Source organism: Staurois parvus, unplaced genomic scaffold, assembly GCF_062004578.1.
Source record: "Staurois parvus isolate SC_StPar_1 unplaced genomic scaffold, SC_StPar_1.0 ptg000351l, whole genome shotgun sequence".
NCBI lineage: Eukaryota > Metazoa > Chordata > Amphibia > Anura > Ranidae > Staurois > Staurois parvus.
Genome location: NW_028318147.1, coordinates 1,618,133 through 1,645,432, shown reverse-complemented (window position 1 = coordinate 1,645,432; position 27,300 = coordinate 1,618,133). Strand labels below are relative to the sequence as shown.

Sequence of the window (27,300 nt, the reverse complement as noted above, 5' to 3'; positions counted from 1 at the left end):
ACGCCTTTGGGCCATCATGTTTTATTCTTCATTTAGAGGGGGTCACTGGACAAGAAAAATTATAATAAAAAAAATATATAATCCACCACCCCCTAACTACTAATAAATTTGGTAAGTGATTGAAGCACTTCACATCATCCTAGTTACTACGGCAGGTACATTTGATGAATGTGAGCTATACTGCATACGATTATATATTCTATTTTTGAGGCAGCAGGGGGAGCTTTTGGCTCCTTTTCACATATCTTTCGATTTGTGGAACCTTTGCTGTGTTGTCTCTTGAGCAAACATAAGTGCTTTGGGAATTCATCATGCATTAAATGTTTACTTGTCAGGGCTGGTTCACAGAAAAGCGTGGTGCAGGAGAGGTGCATTCCAATCGCAATTCCCACACTGCAGGTGATCGTACTGCCCTTGTGATCTGCATGTGTTAATGGCACCCCAAATGCAGAGCGCAAACACAGTGCGTTTGTGGGCACCAAATTGCGTGGTGGTTTGGTGTGGTGCATTTTTAAAAGTAGTGCCATATGTATTCATGAACTTTGGTGTCTTGAGTTTTTTTTTCCAAGATCTGTTCAGTATTCCACCATTAATTCCTGCACTGCCTTTGTGCAAGAGTTTCCCCATTATAAGGACCAGTCACTGCTGCTCTCTCTCTCACTTGTGCAGGGTTATTGGCCTTAAATCTGCCCCCTCCTGTTTTCTGTAGGCAGCCTGTAGTGAAAGGACCTGCAGGGACCTCCAACAGCTCTGCTTTTTCCACAGGCCTTATGCAGCACAGTAATGTCACAGATACTTTTAGAAGGTAATATCTGGGTTTGTGGGGTATTTGCATACAAAGTAGATATAAATCCCTATTCAAGAATACACCTTTAAATAAAAGTATTTGCACCCCAAGTTGATTTAAAAAAAATAAAAAGACTAAAACAAAATTGACCAAAACCTTTATAGTTTCAGTTCTGTACCCAAATGGACCCAAGGGTTCTTACTTATAAAGTAGTCATAAAGCCTAACCATCTTTTACCTTAATACATTCCTTGCATTAACTGCTTCCTCTCTGCCCTAAATGCTACAGGGCGGCAGGGGTGCGCAAAATAATGTATATATACACATGATTTTGCAGCTTCGGGTAGGGGACGTGTGTGAGCTGTGCGCACGCACTACCTGCGCCACCATTTGCAGCCTCGGCTGTCAATCACAGGGTCCCAGCCAGTGATTACTCATGGGCACCCGTTGATCGCCAAGTATTACTGACAGGGGAGAGAACTGTATGTAAACAATACAGATCTCTCCCCTATCAGCTCCTGCACACTGCTTTGTTACAGTGGAAAGCACACACACACAGCCTCATAGTAAAATAGCACACAGTTAACCCTTTGATTGCCCCACGTTAACCCCTACCTGCCCAGTGCCATTAGTACAGCGTCAGTGCTTTTTATTAGCACTGATCACTGTATTGGTGTCACTGGGAATGTCAGTGGCACAAAGTCAGTTCCCCCCAGTGTCAGAATGCCCGCCGCAGTCCCGCTATAAGTTGCTCATCACTGCCATTACTAGTAAAAAAAAATAAAAAAAAAATTCATATATATATGTGCCATTTGTAAATGCTATGACTTTTGTGTAAACCAAATAATTTATTAATTTACACATTTTGAGATTTTTTTTTTTTTTTTTTTTTTAGCAAAGACAATGGTTTTTACATTTTTTTTATTGGACATGTTTAATAGCAAAAAGTAAATATTGTTTTTTTTTTTCAAAATTGTCAGTCTTTGTTTATAGCGCAAAAAAAAAAAAAAAAAAAAAAAAAAAAAAAACACAGAGGCAAATCAAATACCACTGAAAAAAAAGCTCTATTTGTGGGGGAAAAAAAAAGGCCGTAAATTTCATTTGGGTGCAGCGTTGCATGACCGCACAATTGTCAGCAACGCAGCGCCGTAACACAAAAAATGGCCTGGTCAGAAAGGGGGGGTAAATCCTCTGGAGGGAAAATATTTTTGGCATCACCTCCCCTTTTACTTACCTGAGCACTCATTCGATCCAGTGCTGTGCACGTCTGCAGTTCTCTCCCCTCACTTTCGGTTTTCACAGGCTTTGCTGGGGCAGCGAAAGCCATTGGCTTCCACTGCTGTCAATCAAAACCAGTGACAAGGGAGTAGGGGGTGGGACCGAGTCCTGCTGTCTGTATCAATGAACGTAGACAGCAGGGCTCAGGAGTGAGCCTGCACAAGTGCAAGTACAAGAGGAGGAGCAAGGAGCACTGGCAGGGGACCCTAGAAGAGGAGGTTCGGGGCCTCTGTGTACAATTCCATAGCACAGAGCAGGTAAGTATGAACCTGTTTTTTTTTTTTTTTTTTTAATTTTACGTTTACAACACAAAATGAAGGCCATTCACAAGACAGCAGTCATTACCTTAACTTTATTGTCTGTCTGGATAAAGTGCTGAAGATTCTGCCTCTGTTCCTCCGTTGGTCTAGACCAATTCATTTCCAGCTCTTGAACAGCCTTAATAGGATGAACAAACAATGTTCCGGTTTGTGTAAAGCTTGCTGGATTTTATTCGATAGAAGACAATCACACAGTCAGAACATAAATAACTGCCTTTTAAATCTGCCGTACCTTCAGCCTTGCACAGCTGTACAGGTTCCTCTCCTGCAATAAAGTCGCTTGCTCTGATGGGAGCTTCTCACAGTATGCATTAGAAGCTGCAGCAAGTCACATAGAGCCTGCTTTATTTCCTGGCTGGAGGACATCTGTCATTATCTAGCACTTTCTTCCCCATCCTGACTGTCCCTGGCCTGTCTCTTTCAATCAATGCATTGCAGTTATTTCAATCATGCAGGCTCAACGTCACATGTGAGCATTACCTAGGGTTGTCTGCACGAATACAGTCTAACTAGGAATGCCAGTCCTTGAGAATGAAACCAAGCCTTCCAAGAGCCATCCCACTGCTTGCATCAGGGTTGGAGGCTCTTGAGGAGTCCTGAGGCAGAATGCCGTGATGTTTTTTTGGAACCCGAGCACAGAACCCTACCGGCCCCTCCCACCAGCCACGATTTGCCTGCAATGCATAGAGAATTACTGTCTTAAGTCAAAAATAAGGTATGCAATTTAAATTGAAGGGTTTTATTGAAAAAAAATAATTAGCATGTTCCTAAGGGGAAAATGAGGAACCAGGAAAGGCAAAAAAAAATTCAGATTAGGGATACCCAATAAAATAGACTAGCACTGGAAGGTCTACAGCAATTCCATGTGATCTCTTGCACAATGCTATCTCTGACACCTGGAAGCAACAGTGTGTGGTCTGACTGAACCCAGGTTGCTAGATTGGCTTTATCCAGTGGTGTCAAAACTATGCCGCTTGTCTTGCCTTCAGCATGAACTCCCCTCTCTGCCAATCCCTCCACTGGCTTCCACTCGCGAAAAGAATAAAATTCAAAATACTAACTACTTACAAAGCCATCCACAACTCTGCCCCCAGCTACATCACCAACCTGGTCTCAAAATTTCAACCAAACTGCTCTCTTCGATCCTCCCAAGACCCTCTGCTCTCTAGTTCCCGTATCACCTCCTCCCATGCTCACCTTCAGGGCTTCTCCCAAGCTTCTCCCATCCCATGGAACTCCCTACCCCAATGTGTCCGGCTGTCTCCTAATCTATCCACCTCTAGATCCCTAAAAACCTCTCTCTATAAAGAATCCTATCCTGCTTCTACCTAGTAAACCTCCATTTATTTCCTCCATCAGCTCATCCCCCACAGCTATTACCTTTTGTAGCACTCAACCCTTCCTCCTAGATTGTAAGGTCTAACGAGCCAGGCCCCCTGTTTCCTCTTGTACCAAATTGTATTGTAACTGTAATGTCTGCCTTCATTTTGTAAAGCTCTGCACAAGCAGTTGGCGCTATATAAATCCTGTATAATAATAATAAAAAAAAAAATATGAATATTTCCCTACCCCAACTTTAGCCTACATCTCACCCATATAAAAGATCTGCCTGTTCCAGCCTCAAAATCCTTTATACAGGTGTTCCTTGTAAACCTACAGTGTACACACTTTTTTGCAATCTCAGGTGTCATATTCGTACAGGCACAGGGTTTACATATTATTTCATGGTAGCCTTCTACTAGGCAAATAACATCAGTGCAACAAATCATTGCTTGCAGTGGTTAGGTAGTGAAAAGATACTTGAAAATCCCTGACAATCAGTAAGTGCCTGTTCATATATAGTGGTGTGACCAATGGTTTTCCGCACTAGAAGAACACCAGTCACTGTTAAGAAACACAGAAAACAATTGTTTTCTATGTGCCCTGTCCACACTGCGTTGAGGTGAGGTGCAGTGAGCTGCGATACATTGCAGACATTCTGCACTTTATTGCAGTGCATGGGAAGTCACAGCTTTCCACTGTACAGCAGCGCAATACATTGTTGTACAGTGACATGAATGAAGTGTCACTTTGTAAACTTCACATAAAGTTAAAAAACAAAAAAGGGAGGGTTGTGTGATGCAGTAAAACATGCATCACACCGCCCCCTACTGCCTACTCACCGCAATCAGAACAGTGAGCTGCCCGCACAATAATTCACCATGGTTTAGTATGTGGGTAGTGTGAAGATTGTTTCTTTATTTCTACCCAACACTTTCACTGTGTCTGCTCATAAAAAGTCATACAAAAATAAGGCAAGTTTGTGAATAGGATGATCTATTTTCCTGAAAGGTCTGCCTACAATCAGCCATAGAATTGCCAGTCAGGGAATGAATAATCAGAGAGTTGGAGCATTTTAATTTGCTATGCTACTTTATGCAGGAGATACTGGAAGTGGTCATAAATGAAAACCGTGGTACCTTGGCTTCAAGATGACCATTTAGCAGGGGCATTGCTAGACCCTGGCACCCATGGCACGTGCCCCAGGTCTTCTTTGAGATATGGGGATGATACAGTCTATGCATGCAGTTTTGGAACAAGTATAATCTATGTATTTTTTTCAATCCATTTTATTTGGTCATCAAAATGTGACATTACAGTTTTTTTACCGATTAATTTTTGTTCAGTTAAAAAGATAATGCAAGAATCAGATTTGATCCAAAGTGGTCATCATGGTATCCTACCAGCCCCTCAACATTTTGATCTGTTTGCCCAGAGGTGCCCATGGTCTATTGGGACCCTAAAAACAACTTGCCATATAGGAGAGGCAAGATTGAAGATGAGGAACAGGCTTTGGAATGACGATTTAGGTATATAAAAAGGAGGTTTAGCCCACCCTGAGTACCCTTAAAGAAGGAAAGTACTGACATGGCTTTTGTCATTATATAACTAAGAGTGGCTTCACTGCCATGGAACGGTCTTGCTGAGCTTTGGACAGGTTTCATGCAGGTTAGCTGTGATTTCTCATAGACTTCTATGATGTCCCATGATTTTGGTGCAGTTCAGAAAGTGCTTTATAGATGCAGCATGCAGGCGTTTGGTGCACTTTCTGAAATCGCACCAAAATCGCAGGACCTCACAGAAGAAGTCTATGGGAAAGCGGAGCTAACCCCCACAAAAACTGCAGGTTAGCGGAGCTTTAGCAGAAGCACAGCAGGGCAGTGTGAAGCCACTCTAACAGTCTTGCCTGAAGGCTTAATGTTCAGTTCTCACCTGACAATAAAGCAAATCAACTGCAGCTGTACAGCCCATTAACATGACATCAGTAGAGGGATCCATATACCTGGGAGACACAGGGAGAATTGCTGCAATAAACTAATATGTCAAACACATGTGGTGCATATATTACCATACATAGCTTTGCCAAAACTCTCTGCAAATGTTTTAACCTGCCATTGACCTCCGCCTAAACTGCATCAACCTACTTCAATCCGTTTCTGTATACCCCTTGACTTATATGGGGAGATAAGCAATTCTGGCACAGGCAAAAGTTTAAATTGACAAAAGGTCCTAAAGCAATGCTTCCTTGGATTACTGTGGATTATGATTAACTGGTAATACTGCATAATAAAAGAAAAAAAAAAAAAAAGTCATGGGATGGTCCATTTTCTCTGAATCTTATATGTTTAGATGTTCCTCAGCGGAAAGGAAAACTCTGCTTTGTAGATTGCCCACCAAATCTGTCATCTTTTTCTACCCATCCCAGCAAACCTTTTTTTTTTTTTTTTTTTTACCTCCACCATGCATTTTCTTTCTTCCCCACTTCATTTATTCCTCCATTTCTCGCTCCCCCACCCATCCTCCATTCCTCACTCTCCCTACCTAAATTTTTTTCTTCGGCCACTGCACCCATGCTTCCCTTCACACCCATTTTTTCTTCCTCCACTTTGCCTCTATTTCCTCTCCCACTCAGTATATTCCTATTCCACTCTATCTATTCTTCCATTCTTACCCTCCTACCTTACACCCCTACCTCCATTTAATGTGTTCAGGCTTGGAGATTAGTTGTTTAGGCACCAAACACCACCACTTGAGGGAAATGCACGCTCTTCCTGCAATTCAGGGGCTTGGGTGACGCTACCATGAGGGGGTCAATGATCATTACTGTTTTATCTGTTACATTATGGTGCCTACTCTGCAGAAAACAGCTTAGCTGCCATTGCCTCAATTCTCAGGAAGGTATGCCTAATGTGATATTCATATGGTTTATGCCAGGGGTCTCCAAACTTTTTAAACGAAGGGCCAGTTTCCAGTCCTTCAGACTTTAGGAGGGCTGGATGTTGGTGTCAGTGGAAGAAATAGTACCCCAATATTGGTGTCATTGGGAAGAATGGTGCCTCATCATTGGGAAGACTTGTGCCTCATCATTGGTGTCATTGGGAAGAATGGTGCCTCATCATTGGTGTCATTGGGAGGAATGGTGCCTCTTCATTGGCAGCAGTAGGAAGAATAGTGCCCCATCGTTGGTGTCAGCAGGAAGAATAGAGTCTCCTAAGAATGAGAGGAACAGTGCACCAGGTAAAGGCCAGCAAAGGGTCATATCTGGCCCATGGCCGCAGTTTGGAAACCACTGGTTTATACTGTTTTAGAATATCACTGTCATTTTTTTTTTTAATGAACTTTCAATTACACAATAGGCTACTGATTACAGTCACAGAGATTAAAAAAATAGGTATGATCTGAATCTGTTGATCTAGAACAAAGTAATAGAGCTGGTGGAATCATAAAAGTAGGTTCTTGGTCACACTTACCACTTCCTGATCTCAATCTGAAAACTGTCATCTTTTGTGTTCCATATTGTTACAAAAGGGATTTCAAAGGGCGCAATCCGCTTTATCACTATAGGCAAAAAGCAGACTATGAATGCATTATGAGGACATTTATCAAAAGAAGTGCAGTTGGATACAGTCAGTCATTCAAGTTCAAGCCTATTCATAAAGCTATCCAATTTATTCAATTATGATTCACAATCTATTACTGGCATTTTTTATGAATGAACTGAAATGAAAACAAAGCCTATTCAATGGATTCCGAGGTGGTTGACAGAAAAGTGACAAAGGCTATTCTTGCATAACGCTGACCATCCATAAAATAAAAAGTCATCAGAGAGAATTTAAAAATAATGTAATTTCCTTCTTGCATATATTTGGAATTTTTGTGTTTCGTTTTACCTTCTTTTAGAGAATAGGAAAGCCAAAAAATCCCAACAACACATATCCTGTGCTAAAAAGCGCAAAAGTTATTTTCATACCTTTCCTAACATGTTAAAAATCTTAAGAACTTGAAAAGTTGTTTTAGTATATTTTAAGTAGACTTTCAAAAACAATAACATACACCAAAAAAAAAAAAAAAAAAAAAAACACCCAGGCTCAGCAATGTAAATAAACATTGCAAGCTTGCTTCCAGGTCTAGGGCAAGCATGAGACTCCCTGCTACTGACCTGCTCTGCAGCTGGAAACAGAGTGACTGTCAGCAGGTTCCTGCAAGTGATTTATGGCTGAGACCTGCTGATTGGCTGGGTCCAATCACAGCACAGAGCCCTGTGTTTACAAAACACAGGACTCTGAACACAGAGCAGAGATCTAGCTGCTTATTTTCCCTGCAAAGCAGGGAGAACAAACAGCAAGATGTATTAGTAAAAGCAGCACATATTACACATTGTTAGGCACACAGGTAACCCTTTGATTGCCCCTAGATGTTAACTCCTTCCCAGCCAGTGTCATTAGAACAGCAGCAGTGTGCAGTAATATATCTGATCACTGTATTAGTGTCACTTTTGAGGTCAGTGGCAGTTAGTGTACCTCCCAGCTAGTGTCAGATCGCCCGCCACACTATCAAATTCCCACTAAAAGTTGCTGATGACCACCATTACCAGGATAGCGTCATACTGTAGCTGCATAAATGCAATTATATATACCCTAATTTGTAAACTGTATAACTTTCACACAAGACAATTAATATACACTTATTGGGATTTTTGTTGTATCAAAAACATGTTTTAGAACAGAAAATATAGTTTTGGGGAGTTTTTTTTTTTCAAAATTTGCAGTCTTTTTTTGTTTGTATAATAAAAAATAAAAACCCCAGTGGTGGTCAAATACTACCAAAAGAAAGCTCTATTTGTGTGAAAAAAATGACAAATTTTATTTAGGTACAGCGTTGCATGACCACACATTTGCCAGTTAACATAGTGCACTGTTGAAAAGCAAAAAATGCCCTGGTCATGAAGGGGGTAAAACTTTCCAAAGGTCAAGTGGCAAAAAGCATGAGTTTATCATTTCCCATCCTCCTCATTGCATTTTGGCCATAGACAACATTTCATTTAGATATCTTAGATTGTAAGCTCCCAGGAGCAGGGCCCTCCTATCCCTCTTGTGTTGAACTGTATTGTTGCTGTATTGTAAAGCAAACAGTAACAGCAAACTGTTGGCGCTATATAAATCCTGTATTATAATAATCAGCAAATTTGGGCAAGTTTGCAATATATGAGATACAGAAATAAATATTCTGAGAACAATGTATAATTCTGACAGCTTGTCATTTGCACTTACCTGTGAATGCACCATTGCATTCTTTGTGTGTAATAAACAGACTGAAATATTCCTTCAATTCTCTGGACACACCCAGTTTGTACAAAGTAGCCTAGAATATACAAACAAGATAGAGTTGTGTGCATTAACAATCAGATAATATAACCCCATGACAATGTAAGCAAAAAGACAATCCTTTCTGCAAAAAGAAATGGAAGTGACACATTGAGGCCTTTTTATGCCATTCACATATACAGGATTTGAAATTTAGCTTTCATGCGCGTTCACTCTTCCTCCTCAGCATTTCGTAGCGGAGTGGGTCTAAGCTAGGTAAACGCTCACTCATGATGTAGGTGGAGTTTCCACTATTTTACTATGTGTAGTCTGCACTGTCAGTCAGTATAGGGTTAGTGTCTGATGGGGTCAAGGTGCATATCAAGTCTCACCCCCCCCCCCCCATTGCAAGGTTAGTTACATAGTTTTACAATAAGTATTTAAATTGCTAAATATAACATTTTTCTAATGGACCAAGTTCTGTAAAGATAACCAACCATACGACTGATTATTTAGGCCTCATGAATACTGTGTGTTTTTTTGATCCTACTGCAAAGGGCTACAGATGTGTTATTTTCCTGCCTCTATGTGTCCATACATACATAGACTTTTTTGCAGCCTTTTGTGCTAGGAGAGTTTAGGGGCAAAAAAGAAAACAAAGTAAAAAAACTTCAACTGCCAGGGCGCTCTGGAGCAGTGTAATTTTGGCTGAAAAAAGAAAAAAAAAAAAAAAAGGAAGAAAGAAGATCGATGAGATTTAACAAGTTTAAACATGCCTAAATGATTGGAGCATTTAGTGCACAGGTGTCAAACTGGCGGCCCTCCAGCTGTTGCCAAACTACAAGTCCCATGAGGCATTGCAAGATTGACAGTTACAAGCATGGCAGAGGCATGATGGGACTTGTAGTTTCGCAACAGCTGGAGGGCCACCAGTTTGACATCCCTGGTTTAGTGCTTGAATGTTAATTTATTGCAATGGACAGAATAAATTAATGTATTCTGCCCAATGAAATGAGCGCCCAAGCACTTGACGCCTGTAAACACACCTAAACGTGTTAGACACACTTTTACACCTATTTTTTCCTACAAAAACGCTGCTGGCTTCTAGGAGAGTTAAACAAGTCCTGAGCGTGAGGCCTTATTCTTAAATTATTATAATCTTGTAGATTTGATTTATATATAGCCCACTAGGACCAGTGTTCTAATGGACTAAATATAAATGCTTGTGAAGCCAGTTTGAGAGGCTTCGGAGATCAATCAAAATTTGTTGCAGGCGCAGCTGACCTGCAGTTCACTTCCTTCTGACTTGCTGTAAGATGCTTTTGCTTACACATAGACTTGGAAACAGACGCAGTTCTGAAGCAAACAAAATGCCGTTAACAGTGGCATTTAATCAGCTCTACTTTTGTCCAAGGGCGACTCCATAGCTAAGGGGTCAACTGAGGTCTGGCAGCTACAGCATTGTTAACGCTTTGATCTTCCGTTTCCTAAGAGTCTATAACAGTAGATGCTAAATAATTCAGCATTATTATTATACAGGATTTATATAGCACCAACGGTTTGCGCAGCGCTTTACATTATAGTGGGAGACAATACAGTAATAATACAGTTCAATACAAGAGGGATTTGAGGGCCCTGCTCCTTGGAGCTTACAGTCTAGGAGGGAGGGGTGAATGGTACAGTAGGTAGTAACTGTGGGGGATGGAGTGGTTGGAAGAGTAGAGGATTCCAGAATTAGCAGAGGGCGGGATAGGCTTCCCTGAACAGATAGGTTTTTAGTGCTCGCCTAAAGGCGAGTAGAGTAGGTGATAGTCTGATAGATTTGGGTAGGGAGTTCCAGAGGATGGGTGACGCCCTGGAGAAGTCTTGGAGACGAGCATGGGAGGAGGAGATGAGGGAGCTGGAGAGTAAGAGGTCTTGCGAAGAGTGGAGTGTACGGTTTGGGTAATATTTAGAGATAAGATCGGTTATGGAAATTGGGGCAGTGTTGTGGATGGCTTTATATGTCATTGTTAGTGTTTTGAATTTTATCCGTTGGACAACTGGAAGCGATTGGAGGGATTGGCAGAGAGGGGTGGCGGATACAGACCGGTTAGTGAGGTGGATGAGACTGGCAGCAGCGTTCATGATAGACTGGAGTGGGGATAGCCTGCAATGAGGCAGGCCAATGAGGAGGGAGTTACAGTAGTCGAGGCGTGATATGACAAGGGAGTGAATGAGTTGCTTAATGGTTTCCAGGCTAGGAACGGGCGTATCTTGAAGATGTTGTGGAGGTGAAGTCTACATGATTTTGTCAGCGATTGGATCTGGGGCTGGAAGGACAGATGGGAGTCTAGGATTACACTTAGTACCCAGGCATGAGGGGATGGACTGAGGATAGTGTTAGCGATATTTATGGTGAAGTCAGTGGGGGGGGGGGCGCGGGCAGGGGGGAATACTAGGAGCTCAGTTTTGGAAAGGTTGAGTTTGAGGAAGTGGAGTGACATCCAAGCCGATATGTCACTTAGTAAGCTAGCGACGCGGGTGGAAACTGAAGGGGTGAGGTGGGGGGTAGACAGATGGATTTGCATGTCATCAGCATAGAGATGGTAATTGAAGCCATAGGAGGTTATCAAGTGACCAAGGGAGGAGGTGTAGATGGAGAAGAGAAGGGGTCCAAGGACAGAACCTTGAGGGACCCCTACAGAGAGAGGGAGTGAGGAGGAGGTGGCAGCATTATAGGGAACACTGAAGGAGTGCTGCGATAGATAGGAGGAGAACCAGGAGAGAGCGGAGTCTCTGAGGCCAAAAGAGTGTAGTTATTTGAGGAGGAGGGGATGGTCAACCGTGTCAAAAGCCGTAGAGAGGTCGAGTAGTAGGAGTATTGAATAGTGGCTGTTGGTTTTTGCAGTTAGTAGATCATTAGAGAGTTTTAGTAGGGCAGTTTCAGTGGAGTGTAGAGGGCGAAAGCCAGACTGTAAAGGGTCGAGAAGGTTGTCAGTGAGGTGGGAGCTCAGACGATTGTAGACTAAGCGTTCTAGGAGTTTAGAGGTAAATGGCAGCAGGGAGATGGGTCTTAGGTTGTTCAGGTTGGTGGGGTCTAGGGAGGGTTTTTTGAGTATGGGAGTGATGCGTGCATGCTTTAGAGGGGAGGGGAAGTCACCTGTAGAGAGGGAAAGATTGAAGATGTGAGTGAGGGAGCATAGGATGGAAGAAGAGGGTGACCGAAGGAGTTGTGAGGGGACAGGGTCCAGGGGGCAGGTGGTGAGGTGGGCTTCTGAGAAGACCTTAAGGACCTCTTCGGTGGTAGTGAGGTCAAAGGAGGAAAGTGTTGAGTGTTGAGCATGAGAACCGTACATGTATTCCTAACTTTCTGGTACCCACACCCTATATAAAATTCACAAACTTCATTTTTTCATGTTTTTCAGCAGAACCACTCACATATCGAAGAAATTTTCATAAAAATTATTTTTTTGTACAAAGATAATAAAACCCTCAGATAGTTTATATACATAAAAACACCGCAATACCAATAGCTCCTAGGCCAGGCATTACTAAATGGTGGACCTGTCCTCTCCCCGCCGCAGGCTCCCCTGCCCGCCGCTGACGCTATTATCTTCAAGGAAGGGCACATCATTTGAGGCCCAGCAGGTCTGTCCCTTCCATAACATTGCAGCATTCCCCCCTTGCTCCCTCCCCACACTGTCCTACCTTATTCACACAAGACGGAAAGCATGGCATGTCTGGACATAGGGCAGGACTTTTCATGTTAGGAAGTGAGTGATTGGTCGCGGGTGATTGGTTGCTAGGCAGCGGGGCAGTCCAAGCAATCATTTACCCACCTTTAAACATGAAAAGTCCCGCCCTATGTCCAGACCTGCTGTGCTTCCCGTCTTGTGTGAATAAGGTAGGACAGTGTGGGGAGGGAGGGAGGAAGGGGGGAGTGCTGCAATGTTCTGAAAGGGACAGGTATCTGTAATATGCAGAGAGGAATGAGATGGGGGGGGTCTTTGATGGGGCGTCTGTGATTGGGAGGGGTCTGTAATGATGGCTCTGTGATGGGGCAGTCGGTGATGGGGTGGGGGTGTCTGTGATGGGGGTAGGGGATTTTTTGTGATGGGGCGATCTGTGATGGGTCGGCGCGTAATGTATAAGTGGGGGAATGGGGGTGGGGGGAGGAATGGTGATGTGAACGGGAAACTGATGAGAAGGATCTGAGTCATAGCACCGCTGGAAGCAAATTTTACTGACCGGACCCCCGTGAAGTTTAATTCATTACCCCTGCCCTAGGCTCTCATCACATCAGTTATCACAAAACTACTGCATTCTATTTTGTGACAACTGATGACATTATGAAAACTTCTTGGATACGTGAGTGGTACCTTTGAATAATATGAACAAAAAGAGCTTTAGAGAGTCTATAACAGTATCAAACAGGTAGAGACTCAGAGTTGTTCCCATTTAATTTTTTTTAACAGCTCTGTTATTTGGTGATGCTATGTGAGATGGGGAAACAGCTCTCATTGTTTGAACATTGTTTGTATGCAGTAAATTATGGTGTGGAGTAAATTGATATTTTGACTGACATTCTGCGGTTTAGCCACAAGATGTCACTGTTTTTCTAACACAGGCTCAGACTGCATACATATTTGAATATTCATGAAGAGGTGGGGTTTTCACACAGAGTTGGGGTTTTTAATGAACAGGAAGAGGAGACTGCAGCCATGTTTTGGACGATGCTGAATGCAGGAGCCATGTTTTGGACGATGCTTAATGCAGGGGCCGTGTGAACTGAGAATCCGATGACATCCAGGTGTGGGAGCTTCCCTCAGTAACCAGAGCTGAAGCTAAGTGAAGTTGATAGTGTCCAAGACCCTGATCCTGTTCAGAGAAAGGAAGATTGCTGCCAGTAATGCTGATGAGAGCAGAGGAACAACGCAGCATACACTGCAATATCACAAGCTTGTTGGAGAGACATTTGTTCTGTTCAGAGTCACCAGCAGATGCAAAGCAGACCCGGGTCGGTAAGATTGTGCACGCACCTCATTTCAGTGTTTGGCGCCTTGAGACTGAGTCCAGGCCTATAGTTAGTTAGTTAGGGTCTCTGTTTGTGTCAGGCCACAAGTGTTGTTACTGATTATTGGAAGGACTCCACAACTTAAAAAAGTGACATTTCACATTGGAGAGCTGATAAAATCCTACAAACTCAAGCCAGACTGGCGTTTTGCTCAAAAGGAATACTCAGGCACGTGCTACAGGACCAGTTATGGGAGGGGAATACTGTTGATTTGTGTAAGATTGTAAGCTGTTGTGCTGCACCGCAGGCTAGCCCATACCGTACACCCATACACTGATTCCTGCTCTTTTAGGGTAATAACAGGTAAGGTGTGGCAGCTTAGTTGTGCCCGCCCGTAGGTAAATTACTTCACTTTCTACCTTCATCTATCAGAAGGCGCCATGCTGTGCAGCACAAGGGTCTCATCCTTTGGGCTGGGTGTATGTAAATTTATTGTATATTCCAGCATTTGTGGTTGTGTTTATTTGCCACATCTAAGTAAAATTCTGTTGTGGCAAAAGCTGGTGTTGCTTTCCTCGTTCGTGACTTCACTATATCCTGGGGAGCCCACCCTGGTACACGGCTTACAGTTATACACATTCAGGAGCTAGGAGACAGATACATAAACACACTGGGAGCAAAATGCAGTACTATAATATATTTTTAGTTCACACATATCTTCATATAACACACTGAACTGTGTCATATGAACTGAAACCATAGTTCACAATGTGAACATTTGAACTTGAGGAAGGTGGGGACAGCCAAAAACTTTTGTCACTATGGTTTTGGTTCACTTTATTTTATGAAGATATTTTTGGATCCAAAAATGTGATTGTCTGCAGGACAGTGTTTGGAGCCCATTTGACTGGTTAATGCATTGTTTGAAAAAGTCAAATTCTCCTGTGCATAGGTATGGTGAGCCAGAGACCATTCTCCTAAGTGGGTGCAATCAAGTCATTCAACGAATAAGTGCAGGCCTTGCTTCTCACTTAGATGACTGAGGTAGACCCAAATAGATTATATGATATAAAGCGGAGTTCCACTCGAAAGGGGAAGTTCTACTTTAAAGATTGGTCCCCCGCTCCCCATTAAAGTTTGGCACCTTTGGGGAGTGGGGGGGTGAACGGGTACCCGAATTTGACAGGTACCCACTTCCACTGCGATTGCCTAGGCGATTGAAAATGGAAGTTGTCACAGAAGATGACGGGACCATTCAGGAAGCGCAGTGCTGCTCACGCATGCGCAGTGGGCAGCCGGCTATGAAGCCGCAAGCGGTCACGGGGGCAACGCGGGATCGTGGGACAGGTAAGTGGCTGTTTTTTAAAAGTCAGCAGCTACAGTTTTTGTAGCTGCTGACTTATTTTTTACAGAGTGAGTGGAACTCCGCTTTAAGGTTTCTAGTTGATTGCCCCTTCCCATGGAGGGGAGGAGGGGCTACTGATGTTTGTATAAGAGCAATGAAGGATTTTAGGTAATGGTGGATCTTATCCTTCTGGCTCTGAGGAAGACGGTTGTCCTGGAAATGCGTCAGCATCCCATTTTTGTTCCTAGACGACACCTGTCTGGCGTCAAAGGGTCAACAGGGTCATATTCACCACTGCACATTACTTGATAATGCAAGCTTTTAATTATGGTTTGAGAGTATAACTTTTATCAGCTTTTTAATAAACTATGCTGGGGATAATGCAGTCTCTTTTCTTTACAGTAATGCATTGTTTGTTCATCGCAACATGCAAATTCCCTATTGAATTTACATACATCAATATTGAGATTAATAGTCTGGAAACAAAGTCTTTTTTTTATTATTCACCTCTTCAGAATTGTTATCTTTAAAATAAATAAAAAAAAAAAAAAAAAAGAAAGAAAAAGCAATATACATTGTAGAAGAGGAGACATTTCAAGTCAGAAGTCTGCACAACGATGAAAACTACAAATTGTAAAAAACAAAAAAACAAGAATTTGAAATGTTATTTTGCAATCCGTGCACAAGAGAATTCACAACACTTGGGCTGTGTTTTCCCCGTACTGAAAATTAGAATTCAGAGTATTTTTAAACCTGTACTTTCCGGGCAGTATTGCAAACATTCAAAACACGCTTAACTTGCTCCTCAAGTAATAAAACCATTGTTTAATCTGGTAACAGGGTCAATGAGAGGTAAACCTGATATTCAGATAAAATGTATTGTGCCTTGAAAAGCAAGCTGTAGATAAACCGGTAGACTCTCGATCAGTTTACAGCCAACAAGAAAGCTACAACATATGAGGAACCATTGATGATATACAAAACAGAAGAGTTTCCTGCGACAAGTCAACTTGCAACATTTTTTTCAATGTCTCGTTTTCATATACTATATACACACACACACACCAATGCCAAAATAGCTCTATATAAAGTGGTACAACTGAACAGGAGGATGAATGATTTTACAGGCAACCTACATACAGGTAATTACCTCCAGCACTCTTTCGGCGGTATCAGATGACTGACCTTCCACGTTAACTTGCCTGCCATCAGGCAAGTAGACCTTGAGAATCAATACCACAGTGGGGATCTTAAAAGTTCCCTGTTCAGAAAAGAAGGAAAATGTAAAGCATTTTAAAACTGTACCATAACCAACAATTTTCTTTAAAAACAATATTCATTAAAAAAAAAAAAGTGACAGTACAGGTATGGTGTTTGTCCTCCACAGACCCAGACTGGAAAAAAAAATTCTAATGCTACTTTTCTGCAAAAATTATACACAGAATGCTGCCTAAACCAGCACTGACCACATACATTGTTTTCTTGCACTGCTTTACTGAATAACCTCAACTGGGTTATTTTAGGAGAAAGCGTATTTTGTGCAGTTGTAAAGAAGAATACATTTACAAGGAATTCTGCTCATTCTTTAAAATGTGTGTGATAATGCAAGCAATAACATACATGTATATTAAAACATTCTCAGCTGGCATCTCTTTGTACTTAATGTTATTGGTACATCTTGATATTTGCAATGAATCATACAAAATACAGCAGAGCACAATTGATTGTTCAAAAGCATATTCCACCACTTGAAAAAAATTAATAAATGCATTGATTAAACAATATGTTCATTTATTAGTTTTTTGTTGCATTGGAGCCTGCAAAGCATTGCAACTGCATTCAGCCAATCGAGGGTGCAATGCCCAGGCTCCTAAACCATTCCTCCAGCCCCATGTACGAACTGAGGTACAGAACTTTGGTTGCAGTGCTGGCAGAAGTATCAGTGGTGTGGTGTGCGGTGAGGTCACTGCATTGAGAACTATGAGTTCCTCTGCAAATCCAAAAAAGTCAGGAGCTTGCAGGAAAATGAAGTAAGCCATTGAGAATAGAAAAATTGGTGCTTCCATTGCATGCCAATAGTGATGTCAATGGTTTCTACCAGATGTAAACACAGACAGGGATCTAGTCCAAAAAATTTGTCTCTGCAGGTTCACGTTTCAGTGATGGGCAGTTTTACTGTAGCACTTCCTCAGCCCGGGCTGTGTTTATGATAAGGAACCCTGGGCCAGTACCTAGGGCAGAGGTCTTCAACCTTTCTAAACAAAGGGCCCATTTACTGTCTTTCAAACTTTTGTGGGTCAGACTGTGGCAAGTAGAAGAAATGTCCTGGCGTCAGTGGGAGTAAACAGTGCCCCATCGTTGGTATTAGAGGGAGTAATAGTGCTCCATCAGTGGTATTAATGGGAGGAATAGTGCCCCATCATTGGTGTCAGTAGTAGGAACAGCATCCCACTGTTGGTGTTAGTGGGAGGAATAGTGCTCCATCATTGGTGTCATAGGAGGAATAGTTCCCAATCATTGGTGTTACTGGGAGGAATAGTGCCCCATAATTGGTATCAATAGAAGGAAAAGTGTCCCTTTGTTGGTGTCAGTGGCAGGAAATTTGCCCCACTGTTTCTGACAGTGGGGGGAATAATGCCCAAGGGCCACATAAAAGCAAGCAAAAGGGCCACATCCGGCCCCCGGGCCACAGTTTGGAGACTACTGGCCTAGGGCACAGGATAAGAGAGGTCACAGGGCAAGAGTAGAAGCACCAAACCTCAAAACTGACAAGAGTGATAGCTCTTTCTTTAGGTTATGTCCCTCCTCTGGCCACCTCTGTACATGTAAAGAAGACATACATGCCATTTCTGGGTCCCCCGCAGCTTTCACTGGTTCCTTCCCCCTGCTAACCTTCACATCATTACAGGATTTTGTAGTGACATTGAGGTCATAGAGATCAGCAAAACCAATGAGTGAGGCAGGGAACCCAGGAGAGTGACACTCCCGGAGGTATAGGTATGCCCAGCAAATTTCAGAGGACCATTCCTGGAGAATAGTATATACAGTCAGGTCCATAAATATTGGGACATCAACACAATTCTAACATTTTTGGCTCTATACACCACCACAATGGATTTGAAATTAAACAAACAAGATGTGCTTTAGCCGCAGACTGTCAGCTTTAATTTGAGGGTATTTACATCCAAATCAGGTGAACGGTGTAGGAATTACAACAGTTTGCATATGTGCCTCCCTCTTGTTAAGGGACCAAAAGTAATGGGACAATTGGCTTCTCAGCTGTTCCATGGCCAGGTGTGTGTTATTCCCTCATTATCCCAATTACAATGAGCAGATAAAAGGTCCAGAGTTCATTTCAAGTGTGCTATTTGCATTTGGAATCTGTTGCCGTCAACTCTCAAGATGAGATCCAAAGAGCTGTCACTATCAGTGAAGCAAGCCATCATTAGGCTGAAAAAACAAAACAAACCCATCAGAGAGAGCAAAAACATTAGGCGTGGCCAAAACAACTGTTTGGAACATTCTTAAAAAGAAGGAACGCACCGGTGAGCTCAGCAACACCAAAAGACCCGAAAGACCACGGAAAACAACTGTGGTGGATGACCAAAGAACTCTTTCCCTGGTGAAGAAAACACCCTTCACAACAGATGGCCAGATCAAGAACACTACCCAGGAGGTAGGTGTATGTGTGTCAAAGTAAACAATCAAGAGAAGACTTCACCAGAGTGAATACAGAGGGTTCACCACAAGATGTAAACCATTGGTGAGCCTCAAAAACAGGAAGGCCAGATTAGAGTTTGCCAAAAGACATCTAAAAAAGCCTTCACAGTTCTGGAACAACATCATATGGACAGATGAGACCGAGATCAACTTGTACCAGAGTGATGGGAAGAGAAGATTATGGAGAAGGAAAGGAACTGCTCATGACCCTAAGCATACCACCTCATCAGTGAAGCATGGTGGTGGTAGTGTCATGGCGTGGGCATGTATGGCTGCCAATGGAACTGGTTCTCTTGTATTTATTGATGATGTGACTGCTGACAAAAGCAGCAGGATGAATTCTGAAGCGTTTCAGGCAATATTATCCGCTCATATTCAGGCAAATGCTTCAGAACTCATTGGACGCCGCTTGACAGTGCAGATGGACAATGACCCAAAGCATACTGCAAAAGCAACCAAAGAGTTTTTTAAGGGAAAGAAGTGGAATGTTATGCAATGGCCAAGTCCAGTCACCTGACCTGAATCCGATTGAGCATGGATTTCACTTGCTGAAGACAAAACTGAAGGGAAAATGCCCCAAGAACAAGCAGGAACTGAAGACAGCTGCAGTAGAGGCCTGGCAGAGCATCACCAGGGATGAAACCCAGCGTTTGGTGATATCTATGCGTTCCAGACTTCAGGCTTTGACTGCAAAGAATTTGCAACCAAGTATTAAAAATTGAAAGTTTGATTTATGATTATTCTGTCCCATTACTATTGGTCCCTTAACAAGTGGGAGGTACATATGCAAACTGTTGTAATTCCTACACCGTTCACCTGATTTGGATGTAAATACCCTCAAATTAAAGCTGACAGTCTGCAGTTAAAGCACATCTTGTTTGTTTCATTTCAAATCCATTGTGGTGGTGTATAGAGCCAAATATGTTAGAATTGTGTCGATGTCCCAATATTTATGGACCTGACTGTACACTTGTCTTTTTCTGGTTATGTGTTTTCTGCAGATTTCAAGCACAGGACAGGGTCGCTTTAATAAAAAAGTGTGTTTGGTGTAACATTACCTCTAGATCCCATTCATTGCCTTCTTGGATTTTCCTTCTCTAGGCATTCCCAAAACTTAAAAAAAAAACCCAAAAACTGGCCAATCACATTCTGACTGCTGCTTGAAGACTGATACTCATTGGAGATCTACTACACCCCTTTCTCAGACATAACGTTTGAACTATCTCAGCAGTACAAAGAATGAAGTGTCTCATAGCGAAGAGATAAGGTATTATCCTTCAATCAAATTTAGCACTTGTGGGATTGTTCACCCTTTGGTCTGAGTGATCCCTCAACCCTTCTGAGAGACTCCTCTCTTTATTGTTTCATCTCATACTCCACAGCTAAATTAATTTTCCACTCTCTGGTGTGCTCCCCATGGTTTTCTCCCCAATTTTTATTTGTGTAATTGGTTCTAACATATCCTAATATCTATATGATAGGCTTTCAATTTGGTGCTTGAGACATACTATGTACTTTGATCCCTGAGCTATTGTCCACCTAGCTGTGCCTTAAACTTAGATTAAGCCTACTGAAGAACGCCTTTGGTATGTGACATGTGTCTATGTTCATCATTTGTTATATTCCTGCCCTATAAAACTGAAAAATAAAATAAATTAAAATTATATAATAAAAAATGTGGTTTTAGAAAGGACAAATTCCAATTTCATCTTTACTGCACGGACCATCATTTTGTAGTGAAAGCTGACAAAAAAAAAAAAAAAAAAAAAAAAACAACAACAAACACCAAAACAGCTTACCAACTGAGATTTCTTCAAAAAGTCTATGAATATCTCACTGCTTGAAACAACAGAATCTGAAACAACTGAATAATTGTATTAAGCATTAATAAAAGGTGTACAGGAAAAAATAAAATTATATTACTGTAAACATCATTTTTGCAGGAATTCTAGACGATTAAGTGTACATTTAGGAAAATAGTCTGACAGTTCCCCTCAGTGGGACACAGTACTTTTTTGGAGCACTAAAGCTGTTGAATAGGAATGAGCAGAGCGAATTGGCTAAATGTTTACTTAGAAGCTTCAACAAATCTGAAAACACACTCCTTAAGCTGCTTAAGTGACTTTTGCTTCAAAAAACTAAAAAGAACAACAAACCTTTTTTCCTATATTTAAAAAGGTATGTTTTTGTCCCAGGGGGTGTATTTAGGGTAACTTAATTGATGTTTATTAGTTTCTTTAGATTTGTATATATGTTTTTTCCCCTTTCTTAAACACTTCACTGCTGCCCTATAGCAGAAATACTGCTACAGGGCGGCAGGGATGTGCAAAATCAAGCGCCGTCATTTGCGGCCTTGGCTGTCAATCACCGGGTCCCGCCCAGTGATTACTTGCCAGCCCCCGGTGATCGCCAAGTACTACCGACTGGGGGGGAGAGAATTGTAGGTAAACAATACATATATGTATTATCGCTGCTCAAGGTAGAAAGGCTCCCAATATCCAAGCACAACTCCTCCTGTAGGTTTTAGCCTAGCTCGTGTGCTGCATAGATGAGAACAAAGGATGTCCGATCAGCTGCACTCCCAACAATCTACTTTATTGAACAAAGATAAAACCAATACAGACAGTGGAAATACAGTGGAGGACTGGCAGGTAAACACGTTTCACGCTAAAGGCAGCTCTAAAGACAGTTCCAGCTCACTGCTTTGTATGACTCTGCATAGCACAGCCATACAAAGCAGTGTGCTTACAGTGGAAAGCACAGACACAGCCCCATAGTAAAACACACACCACACAGTTAACTCTTTGGTTGCCCCAGATGTTAACCACTTCCTGTCCAGTGCCATTAGTACAGTGTCAGTGCTTTTTATGAACATTGATCACTGTATTGGTGCCACTGGGGATATCAGTGACACCAAGTCAGTTCCCCCCCAGTGTCAGAATTCCCGCCACAATCCTGCTATAAGTCACTGATCGCTGCCATTACTAGTTAAAAGAAAAAAAATTCCAATATGAACCGCCATTAGTAAACGCTATAACTTTCACGTAAAGCAATTCATTTACACGTAATGGGAATTTTTTTGTAGCAATCACACGTCGCAGAATACATTTTGGTGTAAATTTATGACGAAATTTGATTTTTACAACTTTTTATATTGGACATGTTTAAATAGCAAAAAGTCAAAAATATTTTTTTTTTTCTAAAAACATTGTTTTTTTTTTTGTTAACAGCGCAAAAATACGCACAGCCAATCAAATACCACCAAAAGAAAGCTCTATTTATGGGAAAAAAAGGACAAAAGATTTCATTTGAGTGCAGCGTTGTATGACCGTGCAATTGTCAGTTAAAGTAACGTAGCATTGTATCGCAAAAAATGGCCTGGTAAGGAACGTGGGTAAATCCTCTGGAGGGCAAGGGGGTTAAAATAAATATATAATCCATACATTATACAATTTTCATGTTCAATTTCCTTTAGATTTAACTTCAACTATGTAATGCAAGGGCCTTGCCTGATTGCATATAAATTGAAAGTGTGTAGGTTTGACCTCATATTATATGGTTCTGGTAAATCTAAAGGAAAATTGTACAAGAAAATTGTATAATGCATGGCCAGCAATAGTTTAAAAATCCATTTGAGAAAAATGAAAATTCAAATTTTCCACTCATGCCTACTAACAAACAATAGGGTTGATTAAACTGGAGAATGCAAAATCTGGTATAGCTGTGCATGGTAGCCAATCAGCTTCTAACTTCAGCTAGTTCAATTGAGCTTTGACAAAAACACTGGAAGCCAATTGGTTTCTATCTATTTTAGTGAATCAACCCCACCCAGTACTATAGTTTGGGGGAGAGTTATGCAGGCCATAGATGGGTCGAAAATCGGCCGATTTTTCGGCCGAAAATAAAATCGGACGATTTTCGGATCGTTAGTGGGCGATTTGGTCGGCCGTTTTTCGGGATTTTGGCCGTTTTTTTTTTTTTGGTAAAGTTGGAAAAAAATCGGCCGATCGGCCGATTTTCGCGGCATTAATGGGCTAATCGGCCGATTATTTATCGATAAAAAATCTGCGCATGAGCAGTGACCTGCAAGAGGAAGACAAAAAGAAGAAGAGGAAGAGGATGAAGAAGAAGAAGAGGATGAAGAAGAAGAAGATGAGGATGAAGAAGAAGAAGATGAGGATGAAGAAGAAGAAGATGAGGATGAAGAAGAAGAAGATGAGGATGAAGAAGAGGATGAGGATGAAGAAGATGATGAGGATGAAGAAGATGAGGATGAAGAAGAGGATGAGGAAGAAGAGGATGAGGATGAGGAAGAGGAAGAAGAGGATGAAGAAGAGGATGAAGAAGAGGATGAAGAAGAGGAAGAGGAAGAGGATGAAGAAGAGGAAGAGGATGAGGAAGAGGATGAAGAAGAGGATGAAGAAGAGGAAGAGGATGAAGAAGAGGATGAGGAAGAGGATGAAGAAGAGGAAGAGGATGAGGAAGAGGATGAACAAGAGGATGAGGAAGAGGATGAGGAAGAGGATGAAGAAGAGGATGAAGAAGAGGATGAAGAAGAGGATGAGGAAGAGGATGAGGAAGAGGATGAGGATGAAGAAGAGGATGAGGATGAAGAAGAGGATGAGGATGAAGAAGAGGATGAGGATGAAGAAGAGGAAGAGGATGAGGATGAAGAAGAGGATGAAAAAGAGGATGAGGATGAGGATGAAGAAGAGGATGAGGAGGAGGATGAAGAAGAGGATGAGGAGGAGGATGAAGAAGAGGATGAGGAGGAGGATGAAGAGAATGAGGAGGAGGAGGAAGAGGATGAGGAGGAAGAGGATGAGGAGGAAGAGGAAGAAGAAGAAGAAGATGAGGAAGATGAAGAGGAAGAAGAAGAGGAGGATGATGAAGAAGAGGATGAGGAAGAAGAAGAATAAGAAGAGGATGAGGAAGAAGGAGGATGAGGATGAAGAAGAAGATGAAGAGGAAGAGGAAGAAGATGAGGATGAAGAAGAGGATGAGGATGATGAAGAAGATGAGGATGAGGATGAAGAAGAAGAGGATGAGGATGAAGAAGAAGAAGAGGAAGAGGAGGAAGAAGAAGAAGAGGAAGAGGAGGAAGAAGAAGAGGATGAGGAGGAAGAAGAAGAGGATGAGGAGGAAGAAGAAGAGGATGAGGAGGAAGAAGAAGAGGATGAGGAGGAAGAAGAAGAGGATGAGGAGGAAGAAGAAGAGGATGAGGAGGAAGAAGAAGAGGATGAGGAGGAAGAAGAGGATGAGGAGGAAGAAGAGGATGAGGAAGAGGAAGAGGATGAGGAAGAGGAAGAGGAAGAGGAAGAAGATGAAAAAGAAGTAGGATGAAAATAAGAGGAATTCCAGTCCAGCAAAAAGTGTCTCTGCAGAGAGCTCCGCTATTTCTTTGACAGTTCCTTGACATTTACAGCGGTTGCAACATTGTATCTATTTGTTTCCGAATAAAAACATCTGTATCCTAAATGGAAACAAATAGATACATTGTTGCAACCGCTATAAATGTCAAGGAACTGTCAGAGAACTGTCAGAAATAGCGGAGCTCTCTGCAGGGACACTTTTTGCCGGCTGTAGACGGGATGAAAATCAGCCGATTTTTTTTACCATTGGTGGTAACGTCGGCCACTTGAACGACCGATTGTTCGTTTTTTTAAAAGAAAAATCGGCCGATTTTCGACCCATCTATGGCCTGCATTATGCAGGTCATAGATGGGGAGAAAAAAGGCAGATTTTTCTTTTAAAAAACGAAAATTCGGTCGTTCAAGCGGCCGACGTTACCATCAATGGTAAAAAAAAAAAATCGGCCGATTTTCATCCCGTCTACAGCCGGCAACAAGTGTCCCTGCAGAGAGCTCCGCTATTTCTGACAGTTCTCTGACAGTTCCTTCACATTTACAGCGGTTGAAACATTGTATCTATTTGTTTCCATTTAGGATACAGATGTTTTTATTCGGAAACAAATAGATACATTGTTGCAACCGCTGTAAATGTGAAGGAACTGTCAGAGAACTGTCAAAGAAATAGCGGAGCTCTCTGCAGAGACACTTTTTGCTGGACTGGAATTCTTCTTATTTTCATCCTACTTCTTCTTCTTCTTCATCCTCATCCTCTTCTTCATCTTCATCCTCTTATTCTTCATCCTCATCCTCTTCTTCCTCATCCTCATCCTCTTCTTCTACATCCTCATCCTCTTCTTCTTCTACTTCTACATCCTCATCCTCTTCTTCCTCATCCTCTTCTTCTTCTACATCCTCATCCTCTTCTTCTTCTACATCCTCATCCTCTTCTTCTACATCCTCATCCTCTTCTTCTTCTACATCCTCATCCTCTTCTTCTTCTACATCCTCATCCTCTTCTTCCTCATCTTCTTCATCATCATCCTCCTCTTCCTCTTCATCCTCATCCTCTTCTTCTTCTACATCCTCCTCATCCTCTTCTTCCTCATCCTCTTCTTCTTCTACATCCTCCTCCTCTTCTTCCTCATCCTCTTCTTCTTCTACATCCTCCTCCTCTTCTTCTTCTACATCCTCCTCATCCTCTTCTTCTTCCTCATCCTCTTCTTCTTCCTCATCCTCTTCTTCTTCCTCATCCTCTTCTTCTTCCTCATCATCCTCATCCTCTTCTACATCCTCATCCTCTTCTTCTACATCCTCATCCTCTTCTTCTACATCCTCTTCTTCTACATCCTCATCCTCGTCTTCATCCTCATCTTCTTCTTCATCCTCCTCCTCCTCTTCTTCTACATCCTCATCCTCTTCTTCCTCATCCTCTTCTTCATCCTCATCCTCTTCTTCTTCATCATCTTCTTCTTCATCATCTTCTTCTTCATCATCCTCCTCCTCTTCATCCTCATCCTCTTCTTCTTCTACATCCTCATCCTCTTCTTCTTCTACATCCTCTTCTTCTTCTTCATCCTCATCTTCTTCTTCATCCTCCTCCTCTTCTTCCTCATCCTCCTCCTCTTCTTCCTCATCCTTATCCTCCTCCTCTTCTTCCTCATCCTTATCCTCATCCTCTTCTTCCTCATCCTTATCCTCATCCTCTTCTTCCTCTTCATCATCCTCCTCTTCTTCTTCCTCTTCATCATCCTCCTCCTCTTCTTCTTCTTCTTCATCATCCTCCTCCTCTTCTTCTTCTTCATCATCCTCCTCCTCTTCATCCTCCGCCTCTTCTTCTTCTTCATCCTCCTCCTCTTCTTCTTCTTCATCCTCCTCCTCTTCATCCTCCTCCTCTTCTTCTTCTTCATCCTCCTCCTCTTCTTCTTCTTCATCCTCCTCCTCTTCTTCATCCTCCTCCTCTTCTTCTTCTTCATCCTCCTCCTCTTCTTCTTCTTCATCCTCCTCCTCTTCTTCTTCTTCATCCTCCTCCTCTTCTTCTTCCTCATCCTCATCCTCTTCCTCTTCCTCTTTTTGTCTTCCTCTTGCAGGTCACTGCTCATGCGCAGATTTTTTATCGGCAAAAAATCGGCCGATTTGCCCACTAATTGCCGCGAAAATCGGCCGATCGGCAAAATCGGCCGATTTTTTTCCAACTTTACAGAAAAAAAAAACGGCCAAAATACCGAAAAACGGCCGACCAAATAGCCCACTAACGATCCGAAAATCGGCCGATTTTATTTTCGGCCGAAAAATCGGCCGATTTTCGACCCATCTATGGCCTGCATTACTAAAACTGGAGCACTCAATCTGGTGCAGCTGTGCATGGTAGCCAATCAGATTCCAACTTCAGCTTGTTCAATTAAGCTTCAGCAATAAAACCTGGAGGCTGATTGGTTACTATGCAGAAGTGCACCAGATTCTGAGTGAACCAGCTTTAGTAAATAAACCCCTGTATGTGTTTTTCTCAGCAAAGACGCATAGGCATCTATTTATTAACATTTGTTGTGCAGATGTGACAAACATCTGTACACTTAGAACCAATTGTGCCTATTTTCTGGAATATATGTATTTCCTCTATTGTCAGAGGCACCTAGTGGCCATAATGCATTTATTTCAATCTGGAAAAAAAAATGCATTGTGGCCTCCGGGCGAACCTGTCAATATAGGAACCCCATATATTAGGAAGAATCAGTGGCGTATTTATGGTGAGGCAAACAAGGCGTTTGCCTAGGGCCGCCTAAGGAGCTGATGAGCCTCCGCCATGGAATTCGAGGAGGCTGCGCACTGCTGGAGGGTGTATGCTTCCCGCACAACGAAGGAAGACACTGGGCTGGATTCTGGA

At 42.2% G+C, this 27,300-nt stretch overlaps 1 protein-coding gene across 1 annotated transcript in view; it reads right to left on the bottom strand.

The window, feature by feature from the left end:
- Window positions 1-27,300, bottom strand: part of SNX31 (sorting nexin 31) — a 78,566-nt gene that overhangs the window by 14,621 nt on the left and 36,645 nt on the right. The window contains exons 4-9 of the mRNA XM_089684642.1: window positions 20,868-20,932; window positions 16,499-16,609; window positions 8,975-9,065; window positions 7,175-7,262; window positions 5,637-5,706; window positions 2,410-2,502 (exon numbers count right to left, since the gene is read on the bottom strand). Of these exons, the coding sequence (XP_089540768.1) occupies window positions 2,410-2,502; window positions 5,637-5,706; window positions 7,175-7,262; window positions 8,975-9,065; window positions 16,499-16,609; window positions 20,868-20,932 (518 nt within the window). The remainder of the gene's footprint in view (window positions 1-2,409; window positions 2,503-5,636; window positions 5,707-7,174; window positions 7,263-8,974; window positions 9,066-16,498; window positions 16,610-20,867; window positions 20,933-27,300) is intronic.